This window comes from Narcine bancroftii, chromosome 8 (assembly GCF_036971445.1).
Source record: "Narcine bancroftii isolate sNarBan1 chromosome 8, sNarBan1.hap1, whole genome shotgun sequence".
Taxonomy (NCBI): Eukaryota; Metazoa; Chordata; class Chondrichthyes; order Torpediniformes; family Narcinidae; genus Narcine; species Narcine bancroftii.
Window position 1 is genome coordinate 47,365,286 of NC_091476.1, and position 22,984 is coordinate 47,388,269.

The 22,984-nt window shown below is 42.9% G+C and overlaps 1 protein-coding gene across 1 annotated transcript in view; it reads left to right on the forward strand.

The window, feature by feature from the left end:
- LOC138741993 (sodium/hydrogen exchanger 2-like) overlaps positions 1 to 22,984 on the forward strand; it is a 75,102-nt gene that overhangs the window by 37,200 nt on the left and 14,918 nt on the right. The window contains exons 6-9 of the mRNA XM_069896189.1: positions 2,799 to 2,888; positions 12,957 to 13,027; positions 19,876 to 20,040; positions 22,053 to 22,155. Coding sequence (XP_069752290.1) covers positions 2,799 to 2,888; positions 12,957 to 13,027; positions 19,876 to 20,040; positions 22,053 to 22,155 — 429 coding nt within the window. The remainder of the gene's footprint in view (positions 1 to 2,798; positions 2,889 to 12,956; positions 13,028 to 19,875; positions 20,041 to 22,052; positions 22,156 to 22,984) is intronic.

The following is a 22,984-nucleotide window of genomic DNA, read 5'->3' on the forward strand; positions in this document are numbered from 1 at the left end:
TACTGGTTGAAAAGCATTGGTCTGCCAATGGAAACCTGCCCTGCACCATTATTTTGTGGCACACATGACCCAGTGTGACATGTATGATAAAATGGGCAAAATAATTCTCACAAAAACCCTTCTAGCAACAAATTTGGAGAGTAACTGAAGAGGTTGTTGGCTGGGGTGGGGGGGGGGTGGTTGTTCTGAGTAGTCATTTACAGAGATGATTGTGGGAAGGAGAAGATTAGGATAGGGATGCGAGGGAGAATATTGGGGTAGTGCAATTATGACTGAGGAAATGACTGGGTCTAGGAAGATGAAAGAGTTTAGAGTGATTGACAATGGGTCAGAAAAGGAGAAGATTGTCGAAGGTTTAGTTCAGTTGTTTTAACATGAAACTTCTGTCAAATGGCAAAGTGAACTCCTTACCAATCCTTTTGTCAATATGCCTGTTTTTAAATCAAACCAAGATGCCACTTGTAAAGGTTAAAACCTTGTATTTTCGATTCTTACTTAATTTTGTGCCTGTCTCTTTAAGAAAACTATTGTTTGTAGTGTTACCATAGTGACTATGAAGTAATATGTCATAATATCCACCCAAACTAACAGCTTGCTCATTCTTCAACCAGATATGAAGGAAGTGTGAGCACGAGAAATTTTTCTTTGAATTTGTGTCTCTAAAGCTTTTGTATCCTTATATACATTTTATAATATCTATACATCTTTGTTTCATTATACAGTAAATGCTTTGTTATTCATCATTATGAAAGTCTTAATGCGAAGCTATTCAAAATGTTTATCTGTTTTTTCAATGAATTAAAACTACATAAAGTAACAGCCACAGAGTTTGATTTGTTGGATTAAAGAGATCTAAATTTGGGATATTGCAGGTCACACTTTGGAATTAGGATATATTAGAATAAGGAAAATGTTGTCTATACCAATCCTCGGTACATTCAGGAATAATTTTCATTTCTAAAATATCAAGTACATCCAGGAGTGAGGAAAAGGTGGTGGGGAGAGAGAGTTGGAGGAACTGGAGAGCCAGTGTCCAGCTGCCGCCATTTGGTGTGAATACCTCGACTGCAGTTGCCAGTCACTCCCAGCCTGGGTGAGCTCCTCCCCTTGATTCTCTAACCACCCGATGCCTCTTTGTTCTTCAGCCGCAGGATTGCTCACTGGTCTGCCTTTGTGGTCACTATCCCATGGGTCATCTCCTCTGCTTCTCCTTCTCAAATGGGTTTTCTCCCCATTTTCTGGTGCCCTGCACCAGTTCTTCACTTTCCTGGAGTCTGCAACCCCTTGTGGGTGCCACCAATCCTAGGCGCCACCATCATGAGTGCTCACAGAATTTTTAAATAAAACCACTGTCTGTTCTAACAGCCCATTTAAAGCTTCTACAGAGCTGACGGCAGACAGACTGGGTGGTTGGACCTTCTGGGAGTGCCGTGTCTCGGCTCCCTGCTCTCCGCAGGTCTGCACCAGCGGCAGTGCTGCCGTCACAGCAGCTCTGACAGGGCCGTAATTTTTCATATTTTAGTGGTGGGGGGGCAGGTTCAAGAACTTGATCACTGTTTGGGGAAAATTAACCATTGTTGAACCTGGAGGTGCTGGATTTCAGGCTTCTGTACCTTCTCCCCAAAGGTAGCAGTGAGATGAGTTTGTGACCAGGGTGAGGGGAGTCCTTTATGATGTTGGCTGCCTTTAATTCCCCTGGGTGACACCAGTAAGAGGTGGGGGCAGGGTGGGGGGGTGGTGGGCAGGCAGCAGAGCAAGGACTCGTGGTTAAATCTACTTAAGTGAAAGAAATCAGCATTAAATCTTATTGTAACAGTCAGAATTAAGAATTTATTTGAGAGGGAAATCCAATTTACAGAAATTATATCAGACTGCCCCTGTTAACTGTATGACTGAGTAGTTTTTAATTTTTAAAAACTGTTTCAAAAAGATCTGAATTGCTCAATTTGTTGAAAAATAGCTTTGATCAGAAATTGTTAATGGAAACTAGGATGGCTGTGAGCTCTGTCTGACCTCAGATTATTCATTTCATGCAAGGAGAAAATTTGTGGCCTTGATATCTATTACGTCCTCAATATAACATGAATGGAAGTATTAATATCACTGTAAATGATATCTTCACTAACATGATCATCAACTTCAAACAAATTAATTGTTGGGTTGGGAGTATAATGGATACCTGTGTGACTAACAATGAAAATCCTCTTTGTGCTAATTAACGGGGATCATAGAACACAAAACAGCATAGCTCCTTCAACCAAGGATGTTGTGCTGATCAAAGGAGACCTTGCGTCAATCTAAGCATTGCCAACTTCTCATGGAGTCATATGGCAAGAAAACAGGTCCTTTAGCCCAAATTTTCCCATCCACACTAGTCCTGTGTTTGGCCCATATCCCTCTGAACCTATCCCGTTCATGACTCATAACCCTCTATTTTCCTTACATCAATGTACCCATCTGAGTCTTTCAAATGTCCCTATTGTACCAGCCTTCACCACCATGGCAATACATTCTAGGCTCATCTCTCTGTGTCTATATATATAAAAAATTGCCTCTGATGTCTCTCCTAAACTTTCCACCACTCAGCTTAAACAGATGTTTTCTAGTCTTTACCGTTGTTATCCTGGGAGAGAGGTGCTGGCTGCCCACCCTCTCTGTGCCTCTCAATCCTTTTCTTTAATGGAAATAGCAATGCAGCTGAATTAATTAAGTCAGACCTAAAGTTGATATTTTTCCCCAATGTTGAAGAGTTAATGTGCTGAGCATTCATGAAATGAAAGTTTTCACTCTTTTCCCAGGGTATGACCATTAAACCATTGGTAAAGTTATTGGAAGTTAAGAGAACAAGTCAAGCCCCTCCAACTGTCAGTGAGCAGATTCACATTCGGGTGAGTTAAAATTCTTGAGAAGTCCATCACAGCCTCTATGCTGGTGCATTGCAGGAATTATGAAACTCTGTTCTAGTGTAGACATTCTAATCACTAATTTTTTTGCATGTTGTCAATAATTCAGTATGATGTAATTAGTATGGACTCCATCTTCCTTGTAATCACTGCATAAAATGACTATAGTAGCAATAATAGCTATCATCAAGAAAATACCAAGAAGTTGCTTTACCTACATTTATCAACATGAAGACTTGAACCATTTTGTGGATCCAATGTGTAACTTTTACTTTGGTTGCAATTTTTATGTCATAGACCTGCAGCAATAGAAATTCACCAACACAATGGTATCTTAAAAGAATAATTTTTATGAAAAACGATTAATAATATAACATCTTACTTAAGTCTAAACTAATCCCAACTATGTGCAAATATATATATGTATGTGTGTGGATCATCCAAACCTTTACACCTCAGGCACAATTTTGAAAAGTCAATTCAAAGTTGAGTTTTAGGAATTCTGTGTTTAAACTCAAAATTTGTAAACTGATGTTCAGACGTAATTATATAGTAGGAGAGACACTGAGCCATCAGACTTCTCAAAACTTACAAATTCTTGTCAATTTGCTTTTGGAGTAATGTTTCTTCATACAAATGATTTATCACCATTCCCCCTTTCTTGCATAGAGCTTATAAATGTGACTTTATGATGCGATGTTTCCACAAACCCAGGCAAGGGTTAAATGAAATGACCATTAAAAAGGTCACTATCCAAATGCAAGCATGATTTTGCTTTGTTTACCCAGATATGGGTCAGCCAAAAGTGACCATTACAATGGCCTCAGCAGATTTTTCTCCTCTGACATGGAAGTAGCAGAAGTGATCATCTCACACAAGAGTCACTTTAATTCTGTCCAGATGACTCCTGTTGATAATTCTAAAGGATGTTTTAAGAATGTCTCAAATCATATGACTTGCTTGAGCAATACTGGTTCTTAGTTAAAATTTCTCAAAAGCACGAATCCACAAGCAGATGGCCCCTTCTGTTTAAACAGATGGCCTTCTTAGCAAACATTAATTGTTTCAGTATTTCAATGGAACATTAAACAAGCTGTTTTAAGGCTTTCAAGTAGTAGATGGGCTCAAGAATGTTGTTATCTATGTGCCATTCCCTGTTCCAAACTCCCACAGTAACTCTAAAATATATATATATTAAATAAAAATATATATTAAAAAAAACAGAAGTCTGTAACCTAATATTTACATATTAGGTTGTAATTATATTTTCCTTCACACGTGCTGATCTGTCCTGAAGCTTGACACTTTATTGATAAGAACATAAATATTTGAGGCAAGGCATAGAGCAACTAATGGACATGGGCAGACTAGTTCTGATTTTCTGCATCTCTCTGTCCCCATCAGGAGAATGACTTGCTCCTGACACCCGTGAGTCCATCACCTCCCATAGCAATGTTGGCAATCGCTCCTCCTGTAAGGATGACATTCCTTCTTGGAACATAGAATGGGACAGCATGGGAACAGACCTCTGTCCCAGAACCTCCATGCTGAACATGATGCCAACTTACACAAATCCCATCTACCTGCACAGGGTCCATATCCTTCCATTTCCTTCCTTTCCTGTGCCTTAAATGTTTCTATTGTATCTGTTTCCACGACTTTCACTCTAAGAGAGCTACAGGCATTAAATTTTTAAAACATTTAAAAAAATTAAATATTCAGTATAGTCACAGGCCTTTTCAACCCATGAGTCCATGCCATCCAATTAACCTACATTCCTGGAACGATACGAATGATGGGAGGGAACCGGAGCCCCCAGGGAAAACCCACGGGGAGAACGTATAAACTTCTTGGAGACAACACAGGATTCTAAACCCGCTCCCAATCACTGGCGCCGTAAAGGTGTTGGACTAACTGCTACGCCAACCATGCTGTGAGCACCACTCTCTGTAACAAAACTAGCCTCCTCAATCTCCTTTAATTTTTCACCTCTTCTCAATGTCCCCACCTTTATTGTAATTGTTTTTGAAATACTGCTCATCCCATTACAAGAAGGAAATGGAGACTTTGGGAAGGGCACAGAAGAAATTTGCCAGGATACTGCCTGGATTAGAGTGTATGGGCATAAGGAGAGCTTGGACAAACTTGGGTTGTTTGCTCTAGAGTGTTGGAGGCTGAAGGGAGACTGGCTAGAATAATATAAAATTATGAGACACTTAATCAAAATCTGTTTTCCCAGCAGGTGCATTTGAGATGAGAAGTATGGGCATTTTTTTTTTAAACAGTGTGCCTTGGATGGGTTGCTAGGTGTAATGGTGGAAGCAAATACAATAATAGCATTTAAGATGCTTTTAGATAGACAGATAAATATGTAGAGAACAGAGTGGTATGAATCATGTGCAGGCAGCAGAGATTTAATTTAATTTGGCTTCGTGTTTGGCACAGGCTATCACTGTGCTGTACTGTTCTATGTTCTGTGAGATGTTTGCTAGACAGTTTCTGAAATGTTCTTCCCCTCCTTGAAATGTAACTCCCCTCTGCATTAGCCAGTTGAGCCTCTCACACTCCACCCCAGATGAAGCAGCAATTGAGTACACTTGGTCCTTCCACCTCTGTTCAATACATCATCCTCTGTCATTTTTGTCAGCTCCAAGGTGATCCCACTGCCACCTGTCACACCTTCCCCTCAACATTCATGCACACTCCCACAAATAAGCGCACTCACAGATGCACATACATTTGACAAATACACAGAACACATTGATGCGAACACACACCACCCCTCTGTCCCCTCTCCTCCAAGTCAGCAGCATGACTTCCTCTTTAATATTTCAGGTGACTGGTATTTTTAGCTCAGTGCGGAGATTTCTGCAGTGAGCTGAAAGAATTGAGATGAGAAGTGGTGGAATAGATATCCAGAGACAGCTGCCTTTCTGCTCACAGAACCTTCATGTTTGTTTTACTCCAGGATGAGTGGCAATTAATTAAAATCACAGTTGCAATAAAGTCCACCAACAGTTTCATGGCTGGAACAGGTTATGTTGAGTCATCAGTCCAAGCACATGAGCTTTTCTCTATCTGTAATCTTGTTGAATGTCTTTGGGGAAATGTTGTGCTTGAGAAATGGGAATAGATAAACAAGAAAAAAGTTATAAACACGCATTTAAAAGTTTTAAATCTGTGGCCTGGATTTCGGTTTTTCTGTATACATACAAAATCCATGCATGAATGTAGACGTTCCCATGTATGTGGAAGATAAACAAGTAATATATTCATACATGGAGGCAGGTTCACACATGCTGACACATGAACGTACCCATGCTCTTAAACATATACGCACATTGTTGGTAAAGTAGCACGTGGACATGCATACTCACTAACAAGGAACACAAAAAATTTCTTGGTGAAATGGAATTCTGTGCTTGGCCCGTCAATCCCACTCCCTCACTTACTTCCTCCAACCTATTCTCTCTCTTATGTTCACGAGCAACTCTGTGATTCACTTACCTCCCAGTAACCTGGCATGAACAAGTAATTTAGAGTGGCCGGTTAACCTGCCAGAATGTGGGATATTGGAAGAAATCAGAGCCCTCGAGGGCAACTTTCACCGACACTGGGAGAACGGGCACACTCCATGTGGCTAGCATGGACATTAGGATGAAGCCTGGGTCACTGGAGCTTCATGAGAGCTGCAGGTTCCTGATACCCACGTGGGGTTGAGTAAGAGCACAGCTGTGATTACCCTTACAAAGAGCGACAAACATGCACCCACACACTTTCCACACAAACTGATGAATTTGCATGTGCATTCATTTAGTCACCTTGATGCACATCTACTTGGGTGACCACACCTCGATACATGCACAGATGTGGATGTTCCCATAGGTGTATGCAAGTGCGCAGCCAGATGACCAGAAGAGTTAAGGATCTGAAATGCATGTATTTGGCTTTTGTTTAATAATGCATCATCTTTTCACAGTGTTAACTGCTCCTCGAGTGCAGCAGATTCAACTGAAGAGCAGTCCCAAGATTATGTTTATGTTACAGGTTTCTAATAAGAGCATTTGGAGATTTCAAACCTCCCTTTTTAACCCCAACCAGCATGGAGAGAGAGCAGCGTGCTTTCATCTCCTGTGGTGAGCGTTGGCAACCTCCCATCATCAGTGCCTCCTGCATCTGTGCTCCACTGATTGGATCTATTGGCAGCTCCTACTCTTGGGGTCAGCTGGATGAATTCAGCCCACCTGATAGTTTGTTCCTGTTTGCCCCAGATGCAAGAACAGAAACAGGTGAAGACCCTTTGAGCTATTACTGCTCATTTTCCACTTTAATTAAAAAAAAATTAGACATACAGCACTGTAACAGGCCAATTCTGCCCATGAGTCTGTGCTGTCCAATTTACATCCCCATTAACGTCGAAGGGTGGGAATAAACCGGAGGCCCTGGAGAAAACCCACGCAGATACAGGGGAGAATGTGCAAACTCCTTACAGCGGGGGAATGGAGCCCCAGTCGCTATGTGTTATTCCCTGTTCCATTACAGCAACTGTGCCACCTGCACCATTTTCCTGCACTTTTCCCTTGGTTCACTGTATCTAGGAATCTATTTCTGTGAATGAACAGAATAGTGAGTCTCTGCAGGACGGGGAACTCCAAAGTTCACTATCCTCTCAGTGAGTAAAGTTCTCATCGGTGTCTTAAAAGCCCTACCCCTTCTGAAACAATGCCGGTTGCCCCAGACCCCTTGGTCAGTGGAGACATCTTCCTGCATACAACCCTCGCCATTTACCAATTTTGTGTTCTCATTCTTCTAAATTCCCAATCTACTCCATCTTCCCTCCTGTGGCCAACCAGATATCCCTCGAGCCAGTCTAATGAATCTTGTATTTCTTTCATGGCCAGTGCATCCTTAAACCAAGTGCAGTCTCACCAAAACAATTTAAATTTCCTTAATCCTGCATTCTAATCATTTTGGTGACAAAAACCAACATACTGCTTGCTGTGTCTGCTTGCTGGAATTCAATTTCAAGTATACATCCTGGTCTCTTTGAATCTCAACACAATTCAGTCTCTCACCACTTTAAAAAAAAAATGAATCTGTATTCAGCCAAGTGGAAAACATCAACATTTTTCACGTTAAATCCCATCTGCAATATCTCTGCTCTGCTCAGATCATCATAGATCAGTACAGGCCTTTCAGCCTTTGACCCATATAGTCCTTTTGTATAAAAAGTACTAAACCCTCCCTACCTCATAACACTCTATTTTTCTTTCATCCATGTGTCTGGCCAAGTATCTCTTAAATGGCCCTATTGTTCCAGGCTCCACCACCACCCCTGGCGAGCCATTCCACGCACCCACAACTCCCTGCATTTTAAAAAAACCTGACCCATGATGTCTCCCCTAAATTTTCCTCCCTTCACTTTGTATATACGTCCCCTGGTGTTTGCAGTTCCTGCCCTGGAAAAAGGCTCTGCCTTCATTCTTCTATGTTCTTAACCTAACCTGTTTAACCTTTCCCTGTAACTTAGTTCGTCAAGTACTGGGCAACATTCCAGTAAATCTTCTCCACACTCTTTCATTCTTATTGCTGTCTTTAGGTGACCAAAACTACACACAATCCTCCAAATTTGGCCTCACCGATATCCTATGCCTCTCATTATCTTGTAGACATCTATCATCTCCTCTCATCCTTCTACACTCCAAAGAGAAAAGTCCCAGCTCTGCTAACCTTGCCTCATAAAATATATTTTTCAATCCAGGAAAATCTCCTCTGCATCCTCATCCTTCCTGTAATGAGGTGACAAGAAATCCACACAATCCTCTAAGTGTGGTCTCACCAGAGATTTGTAGAGTTGCAACATGACTTCTTATAGAAACCTAGAACATTACAGCACAGCAAAACAGATCTTTTGGCATTTTGAGTCTGTGTCAAAATATTATTCTGCCTAATCCCACTGACCTGCACCCAGTCCATACCCCTCCATACCCTTCCCATCCATGTCCCTGTCCATATTTATCTTAAATGTTAAAAGTTGAGTCCATATTCACCACTTGAGCTGACAGTTCATTCCACACTCCCACTATTCTCTGTGTGAAGAAATTCACCCTAATGTTCCACCTAAACTTGCTCCCATTCAATCTTAATCCATGTCCTCTGGTTTGTAGTATCTCACTTAACCTCAGTGGAAAAAGTACTTGGATTTATTCTATCTATACCCATTTTTATACCTCTATCAAATCTTCCCTCATTCTTCTATGTTCCTAACCTAATCTGTACTCAGTTGTTCCTCAAGTACTGGGCAACATCCCAGAAAAATCTTCTCTACACTCTTTCTATCTTATTGATATCTTTCTTGTAATTAGATGACCAAAATGCACACAATCCTCCAAATTTGGCTTCACCGATATCCTAAGGAACTTTACCATAACATCCCAAGTCCTGTACTCAATACTTTGATTTATGAAGGCCAATATGCCGGAAGTTCTCTTTATGACTCTATCTACCTGTGACACCACTTTCAGGGAATTGTAAATCTGTTTTCCAACATCCCTCTGTTCTACCACGCTCCTAAGTGCTTTACTGTGTATGTCCTATTTTGGTTTGTCCTTCCAAAATGCAACACCTACACTTGTCTGCATTAAATTCCATCTGCTATTTTGCAACCCATTTTTACAGCTGGTCCAGATCCCTCTAAGCATTGAAAATCTTCCTTGCTGTCCACTACACCTCTAATCATAGTGTCATCTGCAAACATGCTGATCCAATTTTCCACATTATCATCCAGATCAATGATCGAGATGACAAGTAACAATGGCAAAACACAAAAGTCTGCAAACACCATAACTGAAGTAAAACAACACTGAAGAAACTCAGCAGTTCAAACTCTGACATTTATATAGCAAAGATAGAATTACATCATCGATGTTTCGGGCTTGAGCCATTCGTCAAGGTATAGGAGAATGTTGGCAGGTGTCTGAATAAAAAGGTAAGGGGAGGCATGGTTGCAAAGGAAGGAGGTAATAGGTGGAGAAGGGAGGGAGGGAGGCTATAGCAGTGAGCAAGGGGTGGAGGGATGGCTTGGTGAATAAAGAGGAAAAGGAGTGAAGAGCTGATGGGGGAAAGGGGAGCAGGTTCACAGAAACTGGAAAAGTTGATGTTAATGCCATCTGGCTGCAGAGAGCCCAGATGGAAAATCAGGTATTGCTCCTCCAATTTACGGGTGGTCTTGGTGGGATAGTATGAGGGCATGGACAGACATGTGAGTGTGACACAGAACTGAAATGGTTGGCCACTGGGAGGTCCCTGTCACTGGTGTGTACAGAGCAAGGTGCTCAGTGAAGTGATCACCAATCTGCATTCAGTCTCTCCGACATAGAGAAGGCCTTTGGGACCATGCTCCTCCATCCATGTCTCCCCCTTACCCTTTTACTTGGATGCCTGCTGACATTTTTCCTTATCTTGATGAAGGGCTCAAGTCTGAAATGTTGGTTATGTAATTTTTATCTTTGCTACACTGTTTCACCTGCTGAGTTTCTCCAGCACTGTTTTACTACAAACAACAATGGACCCAGCACTGATCCTTGAGGCACACCATTAATCGCAGGCCTCCAGTCTGAGAAGCAGTCACCACTACCACCCTTTGACTTCTCCCATATAACCAATGTCAAATCCGTTTTACTACCTCATCATGAATACAGAGTGTCTGAACCTTCCTGACTAACCTCCCTTGTCAAAGGCTTTGCTAAAGTCCTCTCCATGAATATGAAGAGATTGAACCTTCCTGACCAACCTGACCAACATGGGATCATGTCAAAGACCTTAATAAAGTCCTTGTAGACAACATCCGCAGCTTTTCCTTCATCAACTTTCCCAGTAACCTCCTCTTTAAAAACTCTGATTGGTTAAGCATGACCTAATATGCACAAAGCTATTTTGATTATCCCTAATGGGTTTATGCTTTTCTGCTGTTTAAAAATAAAAAATAGCTCCAAAAATAACCCAGGAAATTATAGGCCAGTGAGACTGATATCGGTAGTAGGTAAGTTATTATAAGATGTTCTTAAAGATCAGATGTACAACAATTTGGATAGTCACGGACTTTGATAATCATGGAGCACTTAGGCATAGGGATTACTTAAAGTGCTATGTGAGTGGAAAGAAAATAGTTGAGAACCACTGTTCTAGAACATAAAAATTCTGTACTCTCAAAATTTCACCTTTGAATATCTTCCACTTATTGAACTCCTTGTATATTTAAAAAAAACTCACCCAATCCACACTTACTAGATCCTTTTTCATTTTCTCAAAATCTGCCTTCCTCCAATTTAGAATCTCAATCTGAGGACCAAATCTACCCTCATTCATAGTTATCTTGAAACTAATGGCATTATGATCACTGGACCCAACGTATTCCTCTGCACATACATCTATCACTTGTCTTATTCCCTAAGAGGAGATCCAGTATTGCACACTCTCTAGTTGGTACCTTGATGTATTGATTTTGAAAACATTTTTGAATGCATTTGACAGACTCCAAGCCATCCAGCCCTTTTACAGAATGGGAAATGGACAGTCAACGATTCAGAGTTAAACAAAAAAGTCTGCAATTGACAAACGTACTGGAGAAACTCAGCAGGTCATGCAGTATCCACAGCAAGTAAAGGGTAACCAACATTTAGGACTTGAGCTTTTTGTCATCAAAACCCAAAACGTTGACTATCCATTTCTCTCCACCATTGATTTCCTCCATCTTCTCTGTGCTTGTGTTTTTCAATAGTTTTCTTGTCTGTCCACACAATCCCACCTTGTACAGTGTGTTCCGTGAGCAGGAAATTATGGACCTTGTGCCCAAATATCAATCCTTGCAGCACTTTACCAATGACCGGCGTCATGCTGAGACTGATCTGCTTCTGCCCACACTTTACTATTTGTTCCAAAACCATTTATCAGGATGAGACCAAATGTAAATTTGAGGTACAACTAATCGTATTCCTCCTGGACAGCTTGAAAGCCAATAGCCTAAACATTAATTTTTTTTTCTAATTTTAAGTAACACCCACCCCCCCCCCCACCCCACACACATCCATCTTTCCCTCTCTACTTGTTTTGTTCCCCCACTAACTTTTTGCCCCACTGGTGATTCCCTCTACTTTTCACACCTTCTGTCCTTTCACCTCTGGGTCCCTGCCCAGATGTTTTCCCCCTTTCTATCCGTAATACCACCCACCTTCCCTCTTTTCTCATCCTGGAACATTGACTGACCATTTCTCCTCATGGAGGCTGTCGGACCCACTGAGTTCCTCCAGAATTTCTTTGTCTTCTCAAGATTCCAGAATCAGCAGCTTTTGTTTCTCTTTTTAACCAATTCTCAGTCCTTGTCAACATAGGCCACCACCCTCTGCCCCAAATCCACCTGTTGTAATGTTGCTAATTAATTTCCTATGTGGAAATGCAAAACACCACCTCTACTAATTTGCCCTCATCTCTTCTGCTGACCACACCTTCAAAGATCTCCAGCAAGTTTATCATATCTCCGTACTACTTTTTCACCATCCAATTTTTCTACTCCAGGTAATCAGTTTTTACATCATTCATTGTAGATTCCTGTGTTTTCCTTGCCTCTTGCGTCAGACAAACAGGTTGATAGTTTTCTACCTCTCTTCCTTAAATAGTAGCATCACACTTGTTATCCTGCAATCCAGAGGGACAATTCCAGAATTTATAGACACCTCCTTCAAAACTCTGGGCTGCAAATCTGCTGATCCTTGGAATTTTTCACCTTTCATTAAATTCTCCAGCCATAATTTTTGACTAATACTTAGTTTCTTCTCCCCAAACACTTTGTTATTTCGTGAGTTTTGTCCAACTTCCTTTCTCTTCGGGATTGGTTGGGATGAGGTGAAGGCTGTCACCACACAAATCCAGTTGGATTTGTTCGTGATGTCAGTAAGTTTATAGTCTGAACTCCTTCTATCACAGAATATCCTCGATATGTAGGGATCTTCTTACAGAAAGACTGACAAAATGATTTGTAAACTCTGCTCTCTGCAGTTTCTGGACCATTTGTTAGCAGGAATCGAAGACATCTGCGGACATTGGGGCCAGTATTACTGGAAGGACAGGTACAAGATTCTGTGTGTGTTGATGAAGCTTGTGTCTGTTTAGCCAAAGTGTTATTTTAATATTAATTTTAGACATACACCACGGTAACAGGCCCTTTAGGTACACGAGCCCATGCTGTCCAATTACACCCAATTGACCTACAGACCCCATACAATTTGAATGGTATAAAGAACCCGGAGAAAACCCATGCAGACTCAAGGAGAACATACAAACTCCTTACAGACAGTGTGGGATTCAAACCTGGGTCGCTGGCGCAGTAACAGCATCGCGCTAAACACTATTCTAACCATGCTGGCCCTTTATGATTCCGAAACTTTCAAGGCGGTTGCCGCCACCACATGAATACAGAGCTCAGGATGCACCCAACCTGGAGATGTTTCAAAAAGCAAGCACACTGCTTGGCATCCAGAAACCACGTGGGCCAGACCTGAAGGTGATTCCCAAACCTGTTGGATTTGAAAATCAATCATAAATGTCATCTTCATTTTTCTTGTGTGATATCACCCTTGCTCCAAGTGGCAATATGCTCAGGAGTGAGGAGAGCATTCTTCTGCCTGCAACAAGGACCTTGGAAAAGAGCCTGTGTGGTTTTGCACTGTAGACATCAACACTTTACAATAATGAGTACACACTGACCCATTCATGGAACACACCAATCTTTTTGAGCCAATTAGTGCCATATTTTGGTCTTGAATCAAATTTGTATTTAGAAACCAGTTGGGAAATTATTAAAACAATGAAGGGAGAATCTGTTTCTGAGAAGGTGAAATATTCTGCTGTATTTTAGTATGTTTTGGTCAATATTATAGAATGCACTGGGGTACTAAAAAGCATATATAATTGATTAAACAAAAAAACCCAACCTGGAGTGCTTGTATTCCTCTTTCCTCCTTCTCCCTTTGTCTGCTAATCAACTACCTCTCCGCTCCATCTGTCCACTTGTCCCTGGTTCCTCAATCACCCTACCGGCCTGAGTCCTACCCCTCCTATCCTGTCCTCATTACTGGCCATCTCCCCACTGCACTCTCAGTTTTGATGCCAACCCTTTCTCTTCCACTGTCACACTCAGCCCACTGAGTTCCTCCAACGGACTGCGTCTCGCAGATTCTAGCGTCTGCCGTCTTCAGTTTGTTACCTGTGCCATCTCGCTGGTAAACAGCCAATGGGTGTGTTGCAGAATGAGCTCTTGTAACCTCTAGTGTGAACCATGTCTAGAGAACAAGTTTAAAAATAAAAACTAATCACAGATCAGAGGAAACCTTTCCCATCATTATGCCTGAGATGCAGTCAGGTTGGCTTGGAAATGACTTTTTATTTCAGACTTGAAAACGATTGCTTGACAAAGAACCCCTGAGGCAAAATTGCAGTGCTCATTAGAAACCAATAAGTAGGCTCAGTGCACTTGTCAGGAACCTTTAAGTACAACCATGAAATTATCATTTCAGTTTAGGGTTGATGTGATGACTTCTTCCCAGGGTAAAAATTGTCATGCACCAAAGGACACGCCTCTCAACTGAGGGGTGAAAATTTAAAGTGGTTGTGTAAACCAGCTTTTTGGCAATTGAGAGCATAGACTCCTGGAATGGACTGCTGGGGGTAGTGGTGGAAGCAAATAAGATTGTACCATTTAAGAGGCTTCTAGATGGACACAGGGCAGAGCTGGGTATAGAACATGTGCAAGCAGCAGAGCTTCAGTTTAATTTGGACATCATGATCATACACACCTGCTGGGTGAAGGGGCCTGTTCCTGGGCTGTACTCTTCTGGGCACTTGACGTGAAGTGAGAAAATATTGGCATGAACCTCCGCACTGGAAAAGAGAGGATTAATTCACTGACACAATTTGGGAGGCTGAAGGTTGAAAGCAAGGGAAGAATAACCTGCACAATGGATAAAGGATGGTCAAATGCTGTGGCCCCTTTTCATGCTGCCTGGCCTTATGAGATGAAGCAGCAGGAAAGGGTCAGGTGTTCCCACAAAGCAGAAGGGACCCCCTGAGAAGCAGCTGCAGGAATGTGGTGCTACCCTGCACAATTCAGAGCAGTGAGCCCCTTAAACTTACAAGTTGATCAGGAAATGAGAAACGCATGTTTCTGTAGATCTAAAATTGAACTCCCAGTTGCCAACCATTTTAATTCCCCTCTCCATTCCCACACAGGCATGTCTGACCTCAACCTCATCCATTGCCAGGGTGAAGCTGAACATAAACAAAGAACCATACAACATATTCTTCCCAGACAGCCTTAAACCCAATGACAGGAACATTTGAGTTTCCTATTTTAGGTAGCCCCATCTCTGGTTCCACTGTTCCCATGTTTTTTTTACAGACTCCCCTTCTCACTTTTCTCTAACTCTCCCCTCCTTCTCTCTCTCTACCTGTCTCCCCACCTCTCCAATACCATTTATCAGCCATTCTCCCCCCGCCCCATTTATCTCACCTCCCCTTTTACGCCCACCCCCTTTACCATCTCCCCCTCCAGTTAGGCCTTGCATGATGTTCAGGCATGACAGCATGAAAATGGGGCTGAGGAATTGAGATGGGTTACCACTGGGTATCCATGCTACACAGCGTTCAGAATAAAGGCGCCTAACGGAGCGACCTTTCAGTCTCTCCGACGTAGAGGAGGCCACAATGGGAGCACTGGATCCAGTCGATGACCCGATCAGATTCACAAGTAAATGTGAACTGAGACAATCTGCAAATTGGAGGAACAACACCTCGTATTCTGACTGGTTTTTGTTAGCCTCCCCCCCCCCACTCCCCAAGATGGTCTCTGTTTCCCAATCTCATTGTTTCCTTTCTCCAGCTCCCCACCCAGTGTCTCCCTTTTCTCCTATCCCTTTGTCTCCCTCCCTCCAGCTCTGCATTCTCAGAGCAACCCTCTCGCCAATCAATTCTCAGCTTCTCCTGTCCTCCTATTCATGTCCACCTGTGGCCTCTTGGTTGTTGGCTGTGCATCCCACCCCACCCCCACCCCACCCTTTCTACCCTCAACCCCCCTTCCTTTTTTTTTAGGCACCTGTCTGCTCTTTGTTCGTACCTTGACAAAGGGTTCAGGCCTGAAACATTGGTTATGTGTATATTTACCTCTTATGGACGCTGCAGAACCTGCTGAGTTTTTCCAGCGACATGTGTATTAATTAGTTTGTATAAGATAGGAGTGACAGGTTTACATCTGTATTCAACACTGGTGAAGCAGCAGTGGGTTACACACTGTGGTGCACTCCAACCTCTGAAAGAGCTCTTCTAACCAGACCCAATGAGCATTGAATTCTTTAAATCGCTGTCCTTTGCCCTCCCTCTTAGGCTTTAATTGTTTTTCCCCCCTAGTTAAACACACCTGCATGGATTGAAGATAAAGTTGTAACGTGGTTATTTCAGGTGAATAGTGAGGAAATGAGACCTGCTCCTGGCTGAAATACTTCTGAAAGGGTAGTCAAATATTAGCTTCTGCTTAATTATCCGATTGACCTGGTGTTTTACCTTTAGAGCCCTGTATTTTTGAATACTCTAAAGGTTGGCACAGTCTGTGTCGCAGTTAGCACAATGCTGTTACAGCGCCAGCGACCCGAGTTCGAACGTGGCGCCGACTGTGAGGAACTTGTACGCTCTCCCCGTGTCGGCATGGGTTTCCACCGGGAGCTTTGGCTTCCTCCCACCTTCAAAATTGTACAGGGGTTTTAGGTTAATTGCGACATTTTGAGCACGTGGGTTGGAAGGGCCTGCTACTGTGCTGTATGTCCAAAAATAAAAGGATGAACTGCTTTCAGAAGATGGACACATTTTAAATATTTATTGCAGTTCCATGCAACACCCAAACATGCAGAAGATAGTTTTGATCACTGAAAATGGGTTGCTGGAACCTTCTCTCATACAGTGGAGTTTGAGGCCATGCATACTAACAGCTCCTTAATGTTGACAGTAAGCCAACCCTTCGAGGGTGTCTCGCTGGTGCGCATCAGAGGATCAGACACCAGCATTTCAGTGCATGAACCTCAGCAGACAGCTTGGGGTTTTTTTTTCACCTGGTGACTCACCCTCACCACCAAGCAAGAGCAGATGGTGAATGCAGGAACAGCTCCGAAGAGTCTGCGTCGAGGAGCCCAACTTAAATGGGTGCAGATGCTGCTCCTTAGGGGGCACCGATGAGATGGAGAACCACAGAGCAGTGGCAGATGACGTGCACCGGGCTGTGGACTGTTGGAGACTGGCTGAAGGAAGACCAGGTATCAGAACCACGAAATGAGAGGATGTTGGAGGCTTCCTGATCACGTCAGAGTTGTGTGACCTGAAGGCTGTGGAGGCTGCAACAGTGCTGGAGGCAAACCCATGGACCCTCAGTGACCCTGCGAGGAATCTTCATTGCTTTTCTATCTCTGACTGTGAGGGGCGCTGGGCAACTTTTGCTGATAGCGAATCTTTGTCTGTCTTCTAGTTGACGAAAGGAAATTTTGTATAATATTGCATGTTCTGTTTTTTTATATGACAATAAATCTTGAATCACTGAGAGGTGTTACAAGCTCACCGGCTGCAATGGCAGTGGGAATGAAGGAGATGCCTCAAACGAGAGTCGACTTGACAGGACATTGCAAAGAAGGGTGTGTCCATTTGTCGACCAGAGTACATTATAGCACATTCAGCTCAATAAATGGTGCTGACCCATGTAAATATCTAAAGGTGTCTGGCTATAGGAAAGGTCCATAAGAATGTTTCCATGCCTCGGGTGGGGAGGGGTGGGGTCTGGGTTCTAATGAGAGGCTGACTGAGACTTGAGTGAGAAAATAATATGAGGGGCATAGTTAAGGTAAATTATCAGATCAGATTGTGATGCACTGTGGTAGCAGCAAGCAGACACAAAACTCAAAAGACTGTACTATAGGCTTTATTCTGCTACAAGTCCGTATACACCAGTTTCAGCTGTGGTGGCTCCTGAGTGACTGGCTCAGGAGGGGCCGGCTCGGGCCTATTTTTGGGTTGGCTGATTGACAACCAGCCAGGTGGAGTCAGTCCTGGTGTGGTCTTCCAGCAGATACAGAGATCCCCCCCCCCCTCCCCCCTGCAGTAGGCTAGCGGTCGTATCACCACACAGATACTACTTTTTATCATGTAATAAAACAGAAATGTAATATTACACAAAATTGCCTTTAGTCTGCCATAAGGCAGTCAAAGATTTGGCATTAGCATTGCCCAGTGCCCTTGCAGTCAGAGAAAGAAAAGCAAAAGACAGTCTCTCCGGAGTTGCTGAGTGCTGGTGGATTCACCTCCTGGGCTTCCACAGCCTTTGGAGGTTCAGTCCAAACTCTCGGCAGCCTGAGCTCCGATCCAAACCTCTGACATAATAAGGAAGCCTTCAGTGCCCAAGGCCCTTTGGGAGCTTTCCTTGCCCTCAGCAGCCTCTTTAATCTCAGCCAGCAGCCCACAACTTGTGTAGGCCTCTCACTCACAAGTCACCAACTGCATGCCACCTGTGTTTGTCCTTCTGCCGCAGAACCCCTCGCTTGTTCACCACTGTGGTCACTGTCCTTGGGTGGGGGGAGGGGGTCATCTCCTCTGCTTTTCCTTCTCAACAGGGGGTGTTCTCTTTATTTGGTAGTCTGCGCCGGTCCACTGTTCCCCTGGAGTCTGCAACTCCCCAAGGCTGCTGCCAAACACAGGCACCACCATCTTGGGCCAAGACTCTGCAATCGCAGGATTTTAAATAAAATACCATCAGCTCCTTTAACAGACCGTTTAATGCCTGTCTGGAGCTGTCAGCAGTAGGACTTGGTGGTAGGACTCAGCAGAGGAGCACTGTGTCTCCGCTCTCTGCTTTTCCTGGTCCACAGCAGCAGCAGTTTTGACGTAATACCAGTTCTGATGGGCACCACTTTCTTCTTTATGTGAATCTAAGGTTAGTAGGCATAGATTTGAGGTGAGAGTGGAAAGGGACCTGAGGGGCACCTACTGCATAGAGAAGGCAGTGGTAGTTGTGGGGATACTTGTAATGTTCAGACATTTAGGCAGGAATAGGAAAAGTTTAGAGGGATATGGACTGAATGCAAGCAAATGGGACTTGGACAGTGTGCACGAGATGGAGTGGAGGTCCTGTTTCTGTGCTGTAGAATTCTATGACTCTGCATCTTGACAGTTCTTGTGGACATCCCAGTGGCCAACATGCCAGTCTCCAACCAGCAATATCTCTGAGGCATAATTGGTCCTTGAGAAGAATAAAAGTGAGGGGATAAATGGAAAGTGTGTCCACTCCACACCCAGTCAATCAGTACCCAGCAGCCTCCTTGTGTCTCTCTACAGAGTGAGACTGGCATTCTCGTGCACGTGGACTACTCTTTGTCCAGGACATGAAAGAAAGAATTTTGAAAGTTATAGGAGTCTTGATGAAGGATTCCATTTGGCCTGAAACATCGATCATTCCATTTTTCCACTGATGCTGTCAGACCTGCTGAGTTCCTCCAGCAGATTGTATTTGATTTTGAAAATATCTTTTGCTTGTTGCCTGTTCTAGTCAGTGGAAACAGGATGTTATCACTTCATTATTCTAAACCACCTTTGATGCCACCAGATGTCTGGTATTCCACAGAACCATGGAACACTACAGCACAGAAAAAGGCCCTTCTAGCCTCTACTGAACTGTTATTCTGCCTCATCCCACTGAATTGCACCTGGACCATAATCCCTCCATACCCCTCCCATCAATGCACCTGTCCTGATCATTGGTTTACAGTAATGGAACACTGTGTGAAGACTGGGTAAAGAGTCAAGAATTGGGGTATTTGTCCTAAACCTGCCATAATAGGATCTCTCCGGTTCCCCACCCCCGACTAAACTCTTATGTTCAAATTCATTGCAGGTTTGAAAATTTCAACAGCAAATACCTGAACAAGATTTTTATCCGAGAACAGCACCTGTCCAAGTCCAGCATTGTTGTTCTATACCAGAAGCTGGAGAAGAAGCATGCCATTGAGCTAGCAGAGGCAGGTCAGCTGGCAGGTGCACCTTCCATGGCGTCACTCCAGTGAGTACACATTGTGCACTGGGCATTGCTTTCTGCTAGTGCCGTAACACTCCATGCCCCCCCTCCTCTCACAGAGTAACTAGCCTGTCCACTTCTGAAGCCTCTCCTGCCTGTAGGACCAACTGAGAATCCTGTAGTGCTCTGTGTGAAAGGGTCAGAGGGGCTTTTGAGTAGTGAAAGAAAAGGGAGCAGGAGTAATGCAGCCAGCTTTCCTAAGCAAGACCATGCGGACTGATATCTCTCAGCACCACTCCTGTACTGACATAATGTCCTATAATTCCAATAATATCCAGAAGTCCATCAACCTTTGCTTTGAAAGCAATAAATGGTTGAATGTAAACAAGAAGTTTGCAGATGCTGGAGAACTGCAGAGACCCCTGGGGGAGAGAATTCTAAAAAATTACCACATTGGAGAAGTTTATCCTCATTTGAATTATAATTGCTCATTGACTGTTCTTATGGACTATATGGGAGATGGCATCAATCCTTCCATGCTTCAGTGAGAATACTCCTTAACCTACTAAGACCTAATCTTTCCAAACTCTCCTCACATGACAAACTAGTTGTCCTATGTCTAGTTATCAACTATTGAGCTGTAGGGCAGTGGTTCTCAACCTTTTTCTTTCCACTCACAGACCACTTTAAGTAATGCCTGTGAGTGAGTAGGCAGGGAAGGTTGAGAACCACCGCTGTAGACCTAATTGTTGCTGAAATATTTTGCTTGAGAAAAATTGTCATTGGCCCATTTCCTTTAGAGTTCTGAAACTGTGCACATAATGAGTCAATTTAAAGTGGCATATGTGAAAGACTGGTACAAGGAGATAAGGGAAGAGGTAATGGGACTAATTCATTCTGAGCGAACAGTCCCATGAATCCAATGGGACAAATGGCCACCTGCTATGTCATTATCAGAAGAAAAGGTAAACATGTTATAATGGTTTTTAAATGCACCTGAATATCAAAAACACCAAGGAGTTTCAGAACAAGCTAAGGGTTGCCTTTAGCATCAAGGTAATTCTGGGAGGGAATTGCCATACTTTGCAATTTGAAGCCTGATCCTGGCTTGAAGCACAGAGTACGAGTCCAGGGCGCAGTAGGACCAGGAAAGCACAGGCAATGGCAAAGTGTGATTGGCAATTGCAGGCTGGCACATTCTAGTCCAGAAGACGACCAAGGGAAAGCTAGGCCTCTCTAGACCCTTACACTCCTGAGATGGAATGCTTCATTGACATAAATCTTAATTTACACTATTGTAGTTGGTGTATCATACCTGTGTGGCTCCAACCAACTAGAATTCAATGCATCTATACATTGTAGTGATGTATAGTACTAAAACGTTTGTGCTCTAACCCATCACCGTAATTTCCACATAGATAATGGGCACTCAGACGGAGGAGAAAAACTACTCTTAGGAGAACTGAGCAAAACCTGATGATAACATTGAAAATACACTTGGCAACACCATTGGATAGATGGGACCCAATTCACTTCAGCAGTAAAGAGAGGGGATATGGGCTCCATTTTGGCCCACAATACAGCTTTTCATGTTGGAAGATCTCAGACCTCCTTTCTGCATGATCCTTTGGTTGATATTATTGCTCACGTCTCCACTACATCCTCAAACTACTTTGAATTATTCTGTCAGTTTTTTCCCTTTGGCTTCCAATGTTCATGAAATAGCCCTGTTTGTATAACCACATCAACATCCCAGATCCTTTCCTCCTCCCAACCTACTCTCAACCACTCCTCCTCCATTCTGAGCCCGAGTACAGCAAGTTCTTGCCAGATAAATTGGACCAGTCAAATGTTCGCTTTAAGTGCCAGTTTCTCTTTGCTATCTCTAATTTATTGTCTAGTTGTGACAATCAATTGCTCTAAGGCTTCACTTAGCTGGACATACTGAAATTCAGAAAAGTCGCAGATTTCTAAGCTGAGCGAGACTTTCTAATGAGCAAACTCTAACCACCTACCTGCTAACAGAACAAATCATGTTTTCGATCTTTCCAATATAGCAATGAGAAAACGACTGAAGATTCCAAAAGTCCATTGTCTCCAGTAGAGCTCGATAACATCCAAGAGCTCTTGATCAGAAATCTTTATCGAATTAGGCATACGGTATGAAGTTTTTTTGGTTCTGTGCAGTACTGTTTACCTCGCATGTCTTAGGAATCCAGATCTTTGCAAGGCTTCAACATCTGTTGGTTTGGCCATCAGGTATTGTTAGACAGACTTTCTCGTGCCAACGTCATTGAAGTTCAAAATATTTCCGAGCCTTGTGTTTCTTTGTTTAATTTTACATCGAGTACATTAGACGTAATCAATTCTGGAAACACATTTTAACACCGGATAGGTGACTTGAATTCAGATTTAATGACCAGTTTGTTAAGTGGCTCTTGTCTGTGATAAAGTCAGACTCGAGTACATGTTTGCCTTGTTCAGGTACACCACAGACTTGTTTTTTAACAATCTCGCTCATCCTTGCAAACCATCTTCATCTTGTGGTTTGTCATCAATATGGCCTGACTCTGAAATGGCCTTTCTATTTATTGAGTTCAATGGTGGTCAATGATGGAGGGTGCAATCAGTCCTTGTCAGTCACAGATGTTCTGTGAGCAAATAAAATGCCATATCTTTTCAAAACAGTATTTATTGAATGAAAGGTTTTGCTTATGTTTCTCTTAAATCTGCATATTGCAATTTTTATGTTAAGTCTGAGCTCTTTAATTCCCAGCTTGACTGTAATCATCCATCAATTTTATTTGCTGTACAGCACACTTGACGTGTTAGTTTTGCTGCCTCAGCTGACACCCGAGAGTGACTGACTGCAAGGATGTGGCAACAAACTTTGCCAGATTCATTGAGGCCAGTGACAAAACTGGCACTTTGGTGCCTGTGAATAATATTGCCCATTGAATCACATTGTCCCTGCTTTAGATTCATAGCT